General features: G+C 41.1%; 2 protein-coding genes across 2 annotated transcripts in view; both read left to right on the forward strand.

The window, feature by feature from the left end:
• LOC143825138 (uncharacterized) overlaps window positions 1-9,813 on the forward strand; it is a 47,650-nt gene extending 37,837 nt beyond the window's left edge. Inside the window, exons 18-21 of the mRNA XM_077313162.1 lie at window positions 109-235; window positions 5,997-6,696; window positions 9,440-9,731; window positions 9,808-9,813. Coding sequence (XP_077169277.1) covers window positions 109-235; window positions 5,997-6,696; window positions 9,440-9,731; window positions 9,808-9,813 — 1,125 coding nt within the window. The remainder of the gene's footprint in view (window positions 1-108; window positions 236-5,996; window positions 6,697-9,439; window positions 9,732-9,807) is intronic.
• A 1,455-nt stretch (window positions 9,814-11,268) lies between these two features.
• Window positions 11,269-17,532, forward strand: LOC143825139 (vomeronasal type-2 receptor 26-like). Its single transcript, XM_077313163.1, has 4 exons — window positions 11,269-12,096; window positions 13,951-14,178; window positions 15,148-15,274; window positions 16,610-17,532. Exons 1-4 carry the CDS (start codon window positions 11,269-11,271, stop codon window positions 17,530-17,532), a joined length of 2,106 nt encoding a protein of 701 aa, XP_077169278.1.
• The last annotated feature ends 1,580 nt before the right edge of the window (window positions 17,533-19,112 follow it).

Genomic DNA, 19,112 nt, shown 5'->3' on the forward strand with positions numbered 1-19,112 from the left:
TTTTAGGAAGCAAAGTATAATTGTCTTCTGCTCAGGTACCCATTTCTATGCAACTAATATATTACAACTTATCAATATAAGGATCCTCATTTTCCATTTGTTGATTAGACACAGCCTGTTTCAGAATGTAGTCAGAGTTGCTCTCCTGGATCTTTCAAGAAAGTGAAGGAGGGGGAGCCATTTTGTTGCTATGATTGCCTCCCATGTCCAGAAGGGAAGATGTCGGACCAGAAGGGTAAGAAAGTGTACGTTTTTTGATGTCAGAGGGAAAGGCATTTGAAATTTAGCCCATGAGTTTATCTCTCTTTCAAGTTTGTAAGCTGATTAAAAACTTGCATCTTTTTGGAGTGGGAAGAAAGGAGACATGTGTGTGTGTGTGTGTGTGGGGGGGGGGGTATCTATAAGAGTCAACTGTCACTGGGATTCTGAATTCCTTGAGCTTAGGATGGGGTAAGTCTGCATGACAGTGCAGTGTACGTCTTGGATTGCTCTTTGACTTGGTGGAATAATTTGCAGGTGGGTAATTATCATGTGTCATGATGTTTCCACTGAAAACATGTTCCAAAGTTTGCCTGAACAGTGGAGGAGAATCTCAGTGTGCATCTGCCCTTGTACAGGGCAGTTTGCCACAAACAAAGGAGTGCTTTTCCTTTTTCTACTTGAGATTTGAGTTACTCAGGCATGCTCACTTATGTGCTTGTTCCGTCTCCAATACTGTCTTCCTTCAGCCATATCCCTAGGCAGAAGTTGGTCTATGTATATATATAATATATATAATATATATAATATATATATATATATATATATATATATATATATATATATATATATATATATACACACACACACACACACATATATGTATATATAATAATATATATAAAATATGTGATGGGTGGTCTCTCTTTAACGAGTGTTATTGTATGCTCAAACAATGACTATGTATGCTCAAATGACTATGTATGCTCAATGACTATTGTATGCTCAAACAATCCCTGCGGGATTTGTCAGCTTTCTGCAGGGCCTGTAAAATGAAGCTCTTTCACCCGGTCTATGGTTGAGGCTGGGGTCAGCGAATCAGGGACATCGCTCCCCCCCTAGGAGTTCGAGTGTACACTACTCCCCTATCCTTTCCTCTTCACCTCTTAATAATTGGGGGAGGGATGGGATTTTTAGCCGCCATGTTAGTAGATTGATGTTTTAATGGGAATTTTAATGGGATTAGTTGTTGTGACCCGCCTCGAGCCTATCGGGAGAGGCGGGAAATAAATCTAACAACAACAACAACAACAACAACAACAACAACAATATTCTAACAAAACAGAAACATAGTAGGGGATCCAAGAATCCTATTTGGGTGAACAGAGAACTTCCGGAGGAACTAAGGAAGAAAAAGGAAATGTTCAAGAAACTTTGTAATGCTATGGAATGCCAAAGGGGAATGAATGAATGAATGAATGAATGAATGAATGAATGAATGAATGAATGAATGAATGAATGAAGAGAGCCATTTTGGTGTAGTAGTTAGGAGTGCAGGCTTCTGGGTTCGATTCTCCGTTCCCCCACATGCAGCTAGCTGGGTGACCTTAGGCTCACCATGGCACTGATAAAGTTGTTCTAACTGAGCAGGAGTATCAGGACTCTCTCAGCCTGACCCACCTCACAGGGTGTCTGTTGTGGGGAGAGGAAAGGGAAGGCAAATGTAAGCTGCTTTGAGACTCCTTCAAGTAGAGAAAAGCGGCATATAAGAACCAACTCTTCTTCTCCTGAAAGCCAAAAGGGAATGAATGAATGAATGAAATGGAAAGAAGGACAGACCTGTAAAAATGTGTAAAGAGAAGTGCAGAGTTCTACATTTGGGTCACAAAAATTAGAAGCATTCATACATAACAGCGTTGGTTGTGAATTGTGTTCAAGATTAAGTTTGAGGTATTGGTTTTTACCTTAAGGCCATAAGTGGTCTGGGCTCAGCATGCCTAAGGGACTGTTTGGCTACATATGCCCCTCACAGAGCACAAAACAGTGTAGTGGGTCCCAGCCCAAGAGGGTTATGCCTGGCATTGAACACTGCCAGGGCCTCCTTAGTCTTGGCCCTGACCTGGTGGAATGAGCTTTCAGAAGGACCTGGTCAGAGCTCCCACATTTCCACAGGGCCTGTAAAGTGGAGCTCTTCCACCAGGCATTTGATTGAGGCCAGGTAATGGAACATTAATTGGGTTCCTCCTCTGAAAAGGGGGCTAACCAATGAGCTGAAGGATGGGTATGGGTGGGAAGGGAGGGGTTGTTTGTTGGTTATTTTATGTTATGGTTTTTACCCACATGTAAACAGCCTCGATTTGGATGGCTGGAAATGGTGGTGAACAAATACAGTGACAGACAGACAGACAGACAGACAGACAGACAGACAGACAGACAGACAGACAGACAGACAGACAGACAGACGATCCTGGGTTGTAGATAAAATTCTGGGCACCAGTGTATGTGAATGGGATCTGTAAACTAAATATTTATTTTGTTTAATGGACTGTAAACTAAATATTTATTTATTATTTATGCATTGATATGTGTGATTTACATAATGCCCCTGTGATGCAGCAGTAAAGAAGGGATGTACAGTCTGTATCAACAAAGGCATCACATCTAAATCACAAGATGTCATAGTCCCATTGCATACTGCTATTGTCAGACCCCACCTGCAGTACTATGAGAAGTTCTGGAAAGCCTCACTTCCAGAAGGATGTGGACAAAACGGAGAGGGTGCAGAGGAGATGGATAAGAATGATCTTAGCCCTATGGCAAAAGGCTGGGAGACCTGGGAATGTTCATCTTGGAGAAGAGAAGGGGACATGATCATTCTCCTTAATGTTTGAAATGTTGCCACTTAGTAGAAGGCAGGAAAAGGTTCCAGTTTTCAGCAGAGGATCGAATATGACCGGTTAGGTGTCAGTACCACTGTCATTTCCTACGGGAACATTGAAAATACACATAGAAAGAATGTATCTCTTCAAAACTGAAAAACAACACTGGAATAATTAATAGTGCGTGGATAATGGAGGGACAATTTTAGAAAAAAATCAAAATTATTTCTTTCTTTTTCAGACATGAGTGAGTGCTCTAAATGCACAGATACAAGTTTCCCAAGCAAAAACCAGAATTTCTGTATTCCCAAGAAGATCACCTTCCTATCCTATGATGAACCTCTGGGATTCAGCTTAACCTGTCTAGCTTTCTTCATTTCATTAATCACAGCTATGGTGTTGGGCACTTTTATAACGTACCACAACACTCCAATTGTCCAAGCAAACAATCGAAGTCTCTCCTACATCCTTCTCCTCTCCCTTCTGCTGTGCTCCCTTTCTGCTTTGCTCTTCATCGGTCAACCTGAAGAAATTACCTGTGTGCTGCGGCAACCTGCTTTTGGCAGCATCTTTTCTGTTGCAATTTCTTGCATCCTGGCAAAGACCATCACGGTGGTCCTGGCCTTCATGGCCACCAGACCAGGAAGCAGGATGAGGAAGTGGGTGGGGAAAAGGCTGGCCATCGCCATTGTTCTCACCTGTTCCCTTGTCCAGGGAGGAATTTGTGCTGTGTGGATAGCAACTTCTCCCCCCTTCCCAGATGTTGACATGCACACAATCACAGAAGAAGTCATACTGCAATGTAATGAGGGCTCTGTGACTCTGTTTTACTGTGTCTTGGGATATCTGGGCTTCCTGGCTAGTGTCAGCTTCACTGTAGCTTTCCTTGCCCGGAAGCTACCTGATACTTTCAACGAAGCCAAGTTTATCACCTTCAGCATGTTGGTGTTTTGCAGTGTGTGGCTAACCTTTGTTCCCACCTACTTGAGCACTAGAGGAAAATCCATGGTAGCTGTGGAGATCTTCTCTATCTTGACTTCTAGTGGTGGTTTGCTTATTTTAATTTTTTCCCCTAAGTGCTATTTAATTTGGCTGAGGCCTGAGTTAAACAATAGGGAAGGATTAATATGGGGGAAAAGTCAACCCCCCTAATTGTCATTTCCTCTCTTACAATACACAAAATTATGTTTGCTCATATTAGAACACCTATGACAGTTTCTTTCTCAGAGGCTGCCTCTTAATAATATTTGCTGTGGTTGTGGTTGTACTGAAATTTAACTAGGAAGCAGCATTAAGAAGGCAGTAGAAATCACTGGACAATTCTATTATTTTTTGTTTGTGTCTTATCCATGTGTTTATTTTTCCTTCTCAGGCTTATAACACCTCACCCAATTCCACTAATTGATATGCACATGGTGCCCCTGTGGCTGTTGCCACAGGACAATGGTTTTGGGCAGAAGGTGCATTCTCATCCTATCCCCCAAAATGTTTGAGAATTGATTCAAAACCCAGCATGCTTTTTCAACTTTAATTCCTTACCATCATGTCTGACTGCTAAAGGAACAGGTTTCAGTCATTGGAACCCTGATCTGAAGCCACATGTCATGTCGAGCTGGGCTTTGGTGTAGTAGTTAGAAGTGCGGACTTCTAATCTGGCATGCCGGGTTCGATTCTGCACTCCCCCACATGCAGCCAGCTGGGTGACCTTGGGACTGCCATGGCACTGATAAAGCTGTTCTGAGTGAGCAGTAATATCAGGGCTCTCTCGGCCTCACCTAACTCACAGGGTGTCTGTTGTGGGAAGAGGAAAGGCAGCATTAAGGAGGCAGCTGAAAGCACTGGACAGTTCTATTTTCCTTTGGTAGTGTCTTATCCAAGCATAAAGTTCTTGGTCTCATTGACGATAAAATTTGGCAAAGGCAGGAACAATCCTGTGTATCAATTGATGGGCAACACCCCATATTTTAGGACATTTCTCCATCAGACTACATAGGGTTGGATTACACATCTCACTTTCCTAACACAGGTTTGTTCTCAATCCTCTTACGGTCTGCTTTGCTCTCCTATTGTTAATAGTAATTGGTTATTTTGTCTCTTGTCTGGAGTCCCAGTTGCACATCAAAACAATCAGATACTATCCATTCATATTCTAAAAGTCCCTTTAGATCCACCTCAGTGGAATGGAAAACCTCTGTTCAGAAGTGATAAATATTATTTACCTGAAATCCCACTGGGAATCCCATCTCGTGTCTTTTCCTTCAACTTTGATCATCAAAAAAACCATAATTGAAAACCTTGCAGCTTGTCTGGATCCCTGAGGATTTGCATTGTCCCGAAGTATAACTCCTATACAGACAGTGAAAGGGGTTATAACAATAGTTCTTCACATATGCAACTTATTGAGACCAGAAAAAGAGCTGAGAACGAGGACTGTGATGGCAGCAGACTCAGGTTTGACATCAGAGGAAATATTCTTGCTTATCCATCTTGGAAACCCGAATAACAGTATTTTGGGAATCAAAAGCAGGATCAATGTCTAGAGAAGAGACCGGCACTAGAGATGTCAGTATTAGCTTTATTGCAGCTGGTTTTCCTTTATCACAGAGTATCCAAGTCCCTGGTTGTGAAGTGCAGGATAAGATCAACAGAGGCATCACATCGAAATCAAAAGATGTAAGAGTCCCATTGCATGCTGCGTTTGTCAGACCCTATCTGCAGTACTGTATGCAGTTCTGGAGTCCTCAATTCCAGAAGGACATGGACAAAACTGAGAGGGTGCAGAGGAGAATGACAAGGATGACCCAAGCCTTATGAAGAAAGGCTGGGAGACTTAGGAATGTTCAGCCTGGAGAAGAGGTGGTTGAGAGGGGACACGATTATTCTCTTTAAGTGTTTGAAGGGTTACCACTTAGTGGAGGGCAGAGAAAGCTTCCTGTTTTCAGGAAAGGATAGAATATTACCAGCCAGGTGTCGGTACCATTGGTATGCCCTACAGGAGCTTTGAAAATAGACATAGAAAGAAAGTATCTCTTCAAAACTGAAAATTGAAAGAACACTGGAATAATAAATGGTGTATGAATAATGGAGGGTCAATTTTAGGAAAACATCAAAAGCATGTTTCTTTTTTCCCTTTTTCAGACATGAGTGAATGTTCTAAATGCACTGATGAAAGTTTTCCAAGCAAAAACCAGGATTTCTGTATTCCAAAGCAGATCACCTTCTTGTCTTATGATGAACTTCTGGGACTCAGCTTAGCCTTTCTTGCTCTCTCCCTTTCATCGATCACAGCTGTGGTGCTGGGCACATTTATAAAGCACCACAAGACTCCAATTGTCCAAGCAAACAACCAAAGTCTCTCCTACACTCTTCTCATCTCCCTTTTGCTGTGCTCCCTTTCTGCTTTGCTCTTCATCGGTCAACCTGAAGAAATTACCTGCGTGCTGCGCCAACCAGCTTTTGGCAGCATCTTTTCTGTTGCAATTTCTTGCATCCTGGCAAAGACCATCACGGTGGTCCTGGCCTTCATGGCCACCAGACCAGGAAGCAGGATGAGGAAGTGGGTGGGGAAAAGGCTGGCCATCGCCATTGTTCTCACCTGTTCCCTTGGCCAGGGAGGAATTTGTGCTGTGTGGATAGCAACTTCTCCCCCCTTCCCAGATGTTGACATGCACACAATCACAGAAGAAGTCATACTGCAATGTAATGAGGGCTCTGTGACTCTGTTTTACTGTGTCTTGGGATATTTGGGCATCCTGGCCAGTGTCAGCTTCACTGTGGCTTTCCTTGCCCGGAAGCTACCTGATACTTTCAACGAAGCCAAGTTTATCACCTTCAGCATGTTGGTGTTTTGCAGTGTGTGGCTAACCTTTGTTCCCACCTACTTGAGCACTAAAGGGAAGTCCATGGTAGTTGTTGAGATCTTCTCTATCTTAACTTCTAGTGGTGCTTTGCTTACTTTAATTTTTTCCCCAAAGTGCTACTTAATTTGTCTGAGGCCTGAGTTAAACAATAGGGAAGCATTGATACGGGGGAAAGGTCCAGGCCCCTGATTGTCATTTCATCTCTCCAATTACACAAAAGTACGTTTACTCTTGTCATGTTATGACCATTTCCGTCTCAGTGACTGCCCCATAAAAAAATTGTTTGGGAGGGATCATACAAAACTTCGTATCCCACCCAACATTCCTTTGCTGAATCAAAGCCCAGCATGGCTTTTGGAACTTTAGTTCCCTAATGGCATGTATGACTTCTAATGGGACAGCGTTTTGTCAAAGGAACCCTCATGCCAGATGTCATGTTTAGTTGTTGTTATGCTGTATTGACTTCCTGGCTATTTTTAGCATCACTTGGGTTTCCCTTAGCTGGAGTCTACTGAGCAGTTTCAATAAAGTCAAGTTTTTTTGTTCCTAGACTATTGTTAGTCTTTTGGTCTATTCAATTGTATTTTGCAACTAAGCTAGACTTACAGTCATTCATTCATCTAGTTCACATTCAGGTTCCAGTGGCGTGTCCTTGAATGGATGCTTTTCCCAACCTACTTGAGCATTTAGGAAAACACAATGCAGTCTCTGAGATTTCTTTGCTTTTTTCCAGTTTAGGGAATAATAGGAAAATTCCACATCAATAATAGTATCAAAGAAAATACTCTTGACTGTCAAAGTCCTGCCCAACAAAGGAAACTTTAAGACAAAATGTAGCTACATTTTGTCTTAAAGTTTCCTTTGTTGGGCAGGTCTTTGACAGTTGGGCCAACCTTGTTAGGCCAAGACAAAGGAGATCTAGATTGAAATTTTCATTCAATCATGACGGTGAAATGTGACCTTTCTGCAGTCACTCTTTCTCATACAAGAGTATAAGGATGGTCTAATAATTAAACCAAACAGAGAGAAACAGACCTATCCACTGGCAATATGATAAATAAAGAAAAATGTCCTATTTTTGTGGTTTTCCTTGTTTCTTTATGAAAATAGAGGATGGTAGAATACCTATTTTCTTCAGTCCTTCAAAAAAAGAGTAGGATATAGATTCAATAAACAATACATTCCCAAAACTTTAAATCTACAGCTGTTTGCTTTATCATTAGATGAAGATTTTTGATGCTGATATAAACAGTGGAAGTTAAACAATTCAACTTTCTCTAGGAGTTAATTAAAAGCACCAAACTAACTATCACCTTCATATTGTAATATTCTTGTATCACGTCAGTTTCTCTTGTATCCATAATGACCATGGTAATAGCTGGACCAAGATTCACTGATCACTTTTATCATGACATCTCAGGCTCTTCTTGATCACATCCTATGATTGTGTAAAGCATTGCTAGGCCCTAAAATTTAGCCCCTCCATAACAATATTTCCAAATAAGAAATCTTTGTCTTTGAATGACTGTAGAAAGCTTCCAAGTTCCCACCTAGCAATGTGACATATATGCTGCTGAATAGTGTTGAGACAATACTGAAACTCAGGGAAATATATCGATGACTAGTGTGGTGTATTTTTAATTAATTAATTTATTTTTAAATTCACATTTTTAGACCACCACTTCTGGAACAATCAACTTGTGGCTGTTTACATGCTGTATATACTCTCTTCTTCCCCTACTGACTGAAAATGGCCTCTTTAGGAAACAAAGATAGGCCCTTGTCATTTTTTTCTCCACATGTTTTTACCTACTATGCCCTTGATTTCAATCATGCTCTTTATTCCCATTGTAAAAGAGAAAAATAAGCATTAAGTTAACCCACCCCATAATTAACAAAAGAAAAAAAAACAGATAATAACTCTGTGACTTTGCTATATCCCATGTGGAGTGCCAGTGGGTTGCAATGAAGTTTAAAAGCTATATAAATATATCCCCATAACATTCAAAAGTAAAGTGAAGAATTAGAGATTGCCAGGATTTTGTTTCTGTGCATTTTATACTCTAGGGTCATGCTGTACCTGGGTACTTTCTTTCTTTCTCTCTAGACCAATGCCAAGTAAACTATTGATAGGTGGAACCTGAGTGTGTGTTTCACCTGGGAACGGCAGCTGCGATAGTAGACGGAGAGAAGGGATATCAGTTTTAGAGGGAACATTTCCTGCCTTAGGATGTGGGTATTAGTACTTGTGCTGCAGGCTTCCATTGTGTGTAGGGCTTGTGGGGGTAAATGTGGCATGCTGGATCCCCAGCCCACACTTCACAAATACTATCAGCCAGGAGATCTCATCATTGGAAGCATCGTTTCACATATCATCTTCCACAGCGGTCTGAAGACCTTCAATGAACAGCCTCCTTGGTTACTATCTGAAGATTTTGTGTAAGAATTGCATTATATGTACTGTAGTTCAGGGGTAGTCAACCTGTGGTCCTCCAGATGTTCTTGGACTACAATTCCCATGAGCCCTTGCCAGCAAACGCTGGTAAGAATTGTGTAATGAAACACAATCTATACATAACTGATGGTATGAATTGTGATATGAATTGTGGCATGAAGCACAATCTATACATATAATGAATACAACTGAATAGACAACTGAATGGTCGTGATTTTACAAGGTAACTCATCCGCTGTTAATACAAAATGCAAATCTCGTTTTAGGGCAGAAACTAACAACTATCAGCACATTCTGGCTTTGGTGTTTGCTATAAAGGAAATCAATGAAAACCCCCAGATCTTGCCCAATGTCACTCTAGGATTCCATATCTATGATAGCTATTTGAAAACAATGTGGACCTATCATGCCGCAATGCAACTTCTTTCAACAAGGAGCAGATTTGTCCCGAACTACAAGTGTGACATCCAGGACAATGTCATTGCAGTCATTGGAGGACTTCATGCTAAAACCTCTCAGCACATTGCAAATGTTTTGGGCATCTACAAGTTTCCACAGGTAGGTTGTCTGTACAGAGTATGGACATTTTCAAATGGTATCTGTGTTTCTTTTCTTTTCTTTTTTTGTCCCACAGGTATGAACTTTTGTAGCATAGAAATATTTGGGGTGCACTGAAAGCAATCCATCAGATCTTGTATTTTGGGTGAACAGAAAAACCTGATGATGAGACGGAAAAAAAGCTTCCAAACAAAACTGTATAATTTGGATGTGATTTTGGATGCCTCCCTCTCAGGCCTGGGTCACATGAGTAGCCCGCACAGTGTTTTTCGAATTGTGCCAAGTGAGACGACTAGCGCCCTACCCGTTCTTGGATTGCTTGGCCACAGCCATCCATGCAACAGTCACCTTCTGAGTGGGCTTCTGTAAATTACTGTACCTGGGCCTGCCCTTCGCAGAACGCACAAGCCAGGGTCCTTACAGGTTGCCTTTTGATATTGTTTATGATACCACAGGTCCCCATGTATCTGCATGGATTTGTGGATTAAATACATTCTGCACTTGCAACAAACTTTCCCAGGAAACAATTTGTACATCTACCTCTCTGAATATCTGTGTCATGTATTATAGTAAATTCCCCCCAAATATGCAAAATTAGGCAAAAGGATTCAGTAGTTTATTTCAGGAAGCAACTATGGCTGCAAAGCAATCTGGCTCTGAGCACAAGAATGCACAGTGTGTGTGTGGGAACCACTGGAGAGCTCTCCACAGAAGTTCTACTTAGGTCATCTTCCTGTCAAACATGGCATTTCTTGTAGTTCAACCTCCAGTTGATCTCTCTAGATTTCTTGTAGTTCAGCCTCCAGATGATCTCTTTAGATTTCTTGTTGATCTCTCTAGATTTCTTGTAGTTCAATCTCCAGTTGATCTCTTTAGATTTCTTGTAGTTCAACCTCCAGTTGATCTCTCTAGTGGCCTTTGTCAGTCACTTGGGAAAAAAAACCCTGAAAACCACAAGTTGGACATGAAGGAAATGTTTATTACTCATTCAAACTTTATATACTAGGCTCTCCTTATAGAATCATGGAATCATGGGCCTAACGGACCATCTAGCTCAACCCTCCACTCAATGCAAGATCACCCTAAAGCATCCATGAAGAATGGTTGCATGATTGCCACTGAGTGAGGGATTTTCGAAAATGCTTTTTTAATTTCATGATGACATTGAAATTGTATATATTTCTGACTGGCCTGTACATGTTAAAAAAGGAGGATAAACTATGGAGCAAGCTGAAACATCACATTTTTGGGCTTAGTGAACAAATAGAACTTCAAGAATGATTTTATTTAATAAATAGAGACAGTCATCATAGGTTTTTTTAAAAAACAAGCATATGTTCAGGGGGTTGAACTAGATGGCCTGTATGGCCCCTTCCAACTCTATGATTCTATGATATCAGATGCACATGTATATATATGCACAAAGGCATATATATATATATATATATATATATATATATATATTTAAAAACAAATGTCTTTATCTTCTGCCTCCCTCAAAATGCATCTTTAGCTCTTGTATGGATTTGCTCCAAGGATGCCCAACGAAATCCAGGTTCTTCCCTTCTACAGCATGGTCCCAAATGAAGCTCTTCAGTACGCAGGGATCCTCCAGTTGCTTTTCCATTTCATGTGGACTTGGGTTGGTTTCATTGCTGATAACAGTGAGAACGGAGAAAGATTTGTACAAAAGGTGCTCCCGGCCTTTTCTCAGAGCGGCATTTGTTTTGCATTCATAAGCATATATCACAGCTTAGGTTTTGATGATGATATAAGTGGAACGTCATCCTGGATGGTGGAAATATATCAGGAGTTGGCGGACAGCATAGCCAATGCAATCATCTTCTACGGAGAAGCTGATTCCATGATCAATTTCAGGTGGTTGCATTATCTGTATGAAGAGGATGGAGTACAAACCCCCAGGGGTAAAGTGTGGGTTCTGACCGCTCAAATCGACTTCATATCACTGAGCTACCAAAGATGGTGGGACATTCAGCCCATTCACGGTGCCCTTTCTCTTGCACTTCATTCCAAGAAGGTCTATGGATTCCAGCAATTTCTTCAAAGCAGAGACCATTTAAACACAACAGAAGATGGTTTCATGAGGGCCTTCTGGGCACAAGCTTTCAACTGTGTCTTTCCAGATTCTGTTTCAGACCTGATAGGGGAGGATCTGTGTTCTGAAGAGAATCTCCTAGAGAATCTCCCTGGGCCTGTATTTGAAACGCAGATGACTGGCCACAGCTACAGTATCTACAATGCTGTCTATGTTGTGGCCAACACATTGCATGCCATGTATTCATCCAAATTCCAAAGCGGAACTCTGAGAGAGAGATGGAATCTTCAGAAACACCAGCCATGGGAGGTAAAGCTTGAATAATTCATTGGGGGTGTGGGGATCCACAATGTGTGCTGTGCTGTGGTGGATGTCAGTGTGATTGTATGCATAAGGCTGGGTGTTCAGCTATTTCCATACCAGTGTTGTCTGGTTCCTATAGTAGAGCAAGTTTTGGGCATTAAAAGACAAACTCCTCAGTTTTTATAAAATTACTTCCCTGGCCTCTCATCTATTGCTCTTTTTGTGGGTTTCAGAAACCCTGGGAGAACAACATGTCTCAGAAACCCAGCACTTGCAAGTAATCATGCCTTAGAAACATTCCAGGCACTAAGAAAGGGGGAACCATAGAAGGGAAAGGGAGAGAGAATTCTTATTCTCCCTCCAAGCTACTAGTCTGGCATCATCAGCACAGTGTCCTCATAACTGAGTGGGTGATGCAGAAATAAGAGGGACCATTTCTTCTCTGACTCATATTTTAAGGTGGGATTAAAAGGAGAAGATTATAATATGCACCCTAACTAGAAGACAACAATTTAAAGTCATCACCTTTTGTTTTTCAAGCTACTGTATTATGAACTTTGGTCAAGTCCCTTGTTTGGGTCTTTCCCTCTTTGGGTAGAAGACCGGGTGGATGACCGGAATTATCAGCTCTGTGTCCCCCCTGGCTATGCATTGAGATCAACCCCCGGGTTTATATTATCTAGGTTAGGACTAGATCACCAGGCTGGAATAGTAGAGCTGGGACTTAGAACTTCTTTTTGGTTTATGCCACCATGTATTGTTCTGTTTATTGTTTTGTAATTTTTAATGGGATATTATGAGGTTTTATTGTGATTTTTATTGCTTTTATATTGTAAACTACCATGGGGCGACAATTGCCCTGAGTAATAGCAGATAGATAGATAGATAGATAGATAGATAGATAGATAGATAGATAGATAGATAGATAGATAGATAGATAGATGGATGGATGGATGGATGGATGGATGGATGGATGGATGGATGGATGGATGGATGGATGGATGGATGGATGGATGGATGGATGGATGGATGGATGGATAGATGGATAGATGGATAGATGGATAGATGGATAGATGGATAGATGGATAGATGATACTGTAGGCTGATGCCAAGCCAAGCACTGTTAAAGTCTGCCACAACTAGACTCCATCTTCCCTGTCACAGGTTTGACATAGCAGCTTCAATCCAAGAAATGTCCAGCTCACCTCTCACTTACCGCCCTACCCCATTGTATTAGCTGAGAAAGGAGTCTGGCAGAGTTCTGTTTGCCCAAAAGCTTCCTGGGCAAGATTCTCAGTCTCTCATCTATAACCCACTCTGCATCTATCTGCCAAGGGAAATAACTTTCCAGCATCTAGATACAGCCAGATAAGATGGATTTCCCATTAAAAGCCTATCTTCTGGCCAAGGCGAGGCATTTTTTTCCAATTAAAGATAAGTACAAAGGTTCTAATGTTTTAAAAATATCAACTTATTTGCATCCAGTGCAGATGCGTCTCTCTCACCTGCATCATTTTCAAGGCAATCATAGGCAGAGTTACAACCTTCTAAACACCCCTGACTTAGTTGGACAGTCGAGGATGTCACTGCAAAAGATGTAGGAAGAGAAGTCAAACAAAACGAGATTTATTTATTTATTTAGATTTCTATACCGCCCATTTCTTTGCGGCTCTGGGTGGTTTACATTGAACATTATATAATACAAATTACATGGAACAATATATAGTAACAACAGTATGTAACATCAACTTTCAAATAAAGCATCAGAACATTGCAAAACCACATTATAAATAACAATTAACAGTAACAAATGGGGTGTATATTGTTTATTAAAAATGTCTGTTCCCTTTCACAATCTAGCTCCACTACTTTCTGAAACGAGTCTCGTTTAACAACAGCGCTGGAGATAAGATTTCCTTTGACCAGAATGGGGACTTGGAAGCGGGATTTGATGTTATCAACTGGGTCACGTTTCCCAACCAATCTTTTGTTAGAGTGAATGTGGGCAAAATGGACCCTCAGGCTCCTATTCCCCCAGCCCTCACCATTAATAAGGAACTCATTGTATGGCACAGCTGGTTTAATCAGGTAGGAATTGGAAATATACACTTTTTGAGATAACCTAATAAACAATGAAGAACCTCTTGTGGAGCAGAGTCGTAAGGCAGCAGTCATGCAGTCTGAAGCTCTGCCCATGAGGCTGGGAGTTCAAGCTTGGTGGGGGGTAAACGGTAATGACTGGGGAAGGCACTGGCAAACCACCCCATATTGAGTCTGCCATGAAAACGCTGGAGGGCGTCACCCCAAGGGTCAGACATGACTCTGTGCTTGCACAGGGGATACCTTTACCTTTAATGAACAATGAATCACGGCAATTATAGCGGAGATTTTATCTTGCATGTAAGATAGCATGATGGAGAACAAGGCTCTGTGTTCTTTTTCAACCACAGATAATAAAAGACTTAACCCAACCTGAATCTTATGAGAATTACTGATTGTATGATTGTATGAATGTGTGTATGAATGTGTGTGTTTAGTTTAAATACTTCTCATGGCAAAACCATTTTCAGTCTGCCTATTTTTTCCCCCGGCAAGTTTCTCATTCTTGTTACTTTCCCAGCATTTTAACAAAATGTTTATATGATGTTCCATTTTAGATCATTTTAATGTTACATGTCATTTTATTCCATTTATATGTAACTGAAAAGACAGTAATTTTAAAGACAGAATTTCTCTTTTGTATGGCCAGGGAGATGGACAAGCACTATTTTATTCCAATGGCAGAGAATCCAGAAGAAAAACTTGAACTTTCGAATCAATATCTCTAATTCTCAACATGGCCAAAGTTCTATTTCTCTAATGCTCAACATGGTCAAAATCAAGAAATCTAGTTACATTTCTAATTAGACAGTGTCATGATTGCTAGAGATTCTCAAGGACAGAAATGACAATTACTCATTGGTTAGCATGTTCTTTCATGAACTGTAAGGATTCTAAGCCTGTCTTCTGTCGATTAACATTCATTCTCCTGTTTGGTCAACCTGTTTGGTCAATTAGGCACAACCTTATTCTTTATGTAATGACAAATGCCATCCTGGTTATAGAAAGAAAATAAAGGAAGGGGAACCATTCTGTTGCTATGATTGCATTCCATGTCCAGCAGGCAAGGTGTCCAAGAAAGAAGGTGAGTTTTCTAATTTACTATAATTGGGGTTAGATCCAGTCACCTTTTTGTTTGGTGAAACATGAAGGATAGGTCCCCACTGACCATCCAAAAAGTTTATACTGAGGATCATGAGGCCTACACGTACAAAACCCATTTGGGATGGTGGTTATGTTATGGAGTAGGATTGAGTGAGATTAAACCAGCTTTTCTCAATATTTTTACTGTTAAAAACCCCCCTGAAACATTCTTCAGGCTTCAAGAAACCCCAGAAGTTGCTTAACCATGCCGAATATGGATGGGAAGCATAGCTGTGTACATGCCCACTCAGGGCCCCTCTCCTTCCTACCCCTTCCAGACCCATCACTGGCCATTTGGGGAGTGGGTAGCTGGGTTGACATGACCATATGTGGCTATATCAACCAATTAATGCATAACATTTTTTAAAAATATATTAAACATTAACTCCCACCTATTTGGGAAGCTCTTCCTGGGCCATCAAGAAACCCCAGCATTTCATGAACCCTTGGTTGAGAAAGCCTGGATTAAACAGATAAACTGACTGAATCTCACCTACGTTATGAATCATAGAATCATAGAATCATAGAATCAAAGAGTTGGAAGGGGCCATACAGGCCATCTAGTCCAACCCCCTGCTCAACGCAGGATTAGCCCTAAGCATCCTAAAGCATACATTATTATTAAGTTATACATTATTATTAAGTTATGCATACATGAAACTGCCTTATATCAAATTAGACCATTGTTTCACATAGCTCAGTACCATCTACCCTTAATGACCTCTACATGACTTCAAACATAGTAAGGCCTTTTCTATCACCAGTACCTAAAGTCTTTTTAAATGCAGGTGGCAGGGATAAAATCTGGGATATTTTGATTGCAAGCCATGTCCTCTGGTTGTTAACTGCCTTGAGAGTCGAGTAAATTTAATAACTCATAATAATAAAGAGCCTCTTGTGGTGCAGGGCGGTAAGGCAGCCAACATGATGTCTGAAGCTCTGACCATGAGGCTGGGAGTTCGATCCCAGCAGTTGGCTCAAGTTTGACTCAGCCTTCCATCCTTCCGAAGTCAGTAAAATGAATACCCAGCTGTTTGCTGGGAGGTAAAACGGCAATGACTAGGGAAGGGAATGGCAAACCACCCCGTATTGAGTCTGCCAAGAAAACGCTGGAGGGCGTCACCTCAAGGGTCAGACATCTCGGTGCTTGCACAGGAGATACCTTTACCATTACCTTTAATAATAAATTAATAGTAATATTACCTTTATTATTATATCACATTTCCCCATGAAAAGCAAACATTTTTGTATAATTGTACAAAAACTTTCTTTTCAGATACAGTGGATTGTTCTTTATGTCCAGATTATCACTATCCTAATAAAGACCAGAATTTATGCATCTTCAAGGCTTTCAGCTTCTTGTCTTATGAAGAGCCACTGGGAATCTCTTTCACCCTTATTGTTCTTTTATTTTCTTTGGTCACAATTCTGGTATTCGGGACATTCATGAAGCACCACAACACCCCCATTGTCAAAGCCAACAACAGAAGCCTCTCTTACATGCTTCTCCTCTCCCTACTGCTCTGTTTTCTCTCTGCATTGCTATTTATTGGCCAGCCAGGGACAATGACTTGTCTCCTTCGCCAGTCTGCCTTTGGCACTAGCTTCTCAATGGCCATTTCTTCTGTGCTAGCCAAAACCATTGTGGTGATCTTGGCTTTCAAGACTACCAAGCCAGGATCCAGGATGAGGAATTGGGTAGGAAAAAGACTGACAAACTCCATTGTTCTGTTTTGTTCTCTTATTCAAGCAGGCATTTGTGTAGTGTGGCTGGTGACCTCTCCACCATTCCCCAATGCAGATATATATTTAATGACTGAAGAAATTGTACTGGAATGTAATGAAGGGTCACCTGCTATGTTTTACTGTGTTCTTGGCTATATGAGTTTCCTGGCCACTGTCAGCTTCATTGTGGCATTCCTTGCCAGGAAGTTACCTGACAGTTTCAATGAAACCAGATTTATCACTTTTAGCATGCTAGTATTCTGCACTGTTTGGTTGTCCTTTGTTCCAGCTTACCTGAGTACCAAAGGGAAACACATGGTAGAGGTGGAGATCTTTTCCATCTTAGCCTCTGGGGTGGGTCTTCTGGGGTGCATCTTTGCTCCCAAATGCTACATTCTTATACTGAAGCATGAGATGAATAACAAGGAATGGCTCCTAAGGAACAGGCATTGTAGAAGTTCAGTATCCCAGTAGTTGGTTTCGGCAGAGTACTGGGTAATCTTCAATGGTAGGCTTACATAAATTGTGTTCCAAGATTACAGAATCACTGAACAGCATGGGGCAGGACACAGAGGTCAAAGTCCATTATTGGCCCGTATATATGTTGAATCTATTGAAAGCATCCAAGTAGGTTTAGCCTTGCCAAGAGTGACTGCCCATGCAAGTTCCTCAGCAGAATGGAAATTGGAACCCGGATCTCCTTGATCCTGGTTTGGCACTCTAACCATGACAAAACAGTGGCACATCAAATGGTCATGTTATGCAATCTGATTAGATTAGATTTTGCAGCAAGTACTGGATCCCTCCTCTCTCAATTGATCAACCCTTCATCCAAGGAACTTCTGAGAAGCAATTTAGTTTTCCAGTCTGAAACTCAATCCTAACATTTCATGATGGGTCTGAACCCTATAAATTTTTACTGAGGTTCTTTTTCTGGGGGGGGGGGGGAGAGGGTTAAATACAATTTAGTCAAGCATAAACTTTTGTTTTCAATACAAAGACTGAAATGGATGAAGTGTGTCTTCTGGGCATGTGTAGAGTGTGTTTCCCTGATCAGCAAGTTGATGCTGTGATCACCGAAGAGAGAAATAAATGACTACAGACAATGTAAAACCGTTGTTAAAAACAAGACCACATACATATAGAGGTCACTAGCCAAACAAATGGTTGGCAAATTAGTCAAGATTTGCATTACACAGAAAGGAACTCTTAAATCTGTGTTTATACATTCACCTGTACAATTTATACCTATTAAAAATAAAGAACATCTGCCATTCACTTGCATTTCATTTTACATTATGAGATAATGTAGTTTAACTTAATTACATGCATGCATAATTGCCTAGGTTGACTCGATTCAGGATTATATGCTTAGATATAACAGGGGTCATCAACATGGATGAGCCTCTGGATGCCTTTGGAGTTCTAGAAGTAGGCAATGGTTTCCTAAGGGGGTGGGACCAATCACAATATGGCTGCCACAAGGGAAAATTCCTACAGCATCACCAATGGAATTCTAGAACTAGGCAATGGCTCCTAAGGGGGTGGAACCAATCACAATATGGCTGCCATAAGGGAAAATTCCTACAGCATCACCAATATCATTTCCGGGCAGTGATATTGACATGACTCTGGAATCCTCCCCCCCCCCCCCCACATACACACACATCATTTCCCCTGTCACTTGACTGAACACAGGTGGGGACCAGAGAGAATAGGAAGGAGATTGTGCAAATGGCAACCCTCAGGTGCCTCTTTCCTTCCAATGCCATTAAAACACTGGTCATCCGTGACCTTGCTCTTCACCCCCATAGTATATTATCAGCTTCTTTACTTCAGTTCTTTTATGAAGACGGGAGCTAGAACACTGGACGGCTTGGTTTGTCTTGGGAAGGCATTAAACTCATGCAAAAGAGTATCAAGATTCCATCCAGAACATTCCAATGGCATTCTCAAGGACGCCCATGCTATAATCTAAGACACTGATTTCTTCTCTGGCTCCAAGACTCTTACTTGATAATTTACTTTGTCGTTATACTTGGCCAACATCCAAC

The sequence above is a fragment of the Paroedura picta genome, chromosome 16 (assembly GCF_049243985.1).
Source record: "Paroedura picta isolate Pp20150507F chromosome 16, Ppicta_v3.0, whole genome shotgun sequence".
NCBI lineage: Eukaryota > Metazoa > Chordata > Lepidosauria > Squamata > Gekkonidae > Paroedura > Paroedura picta.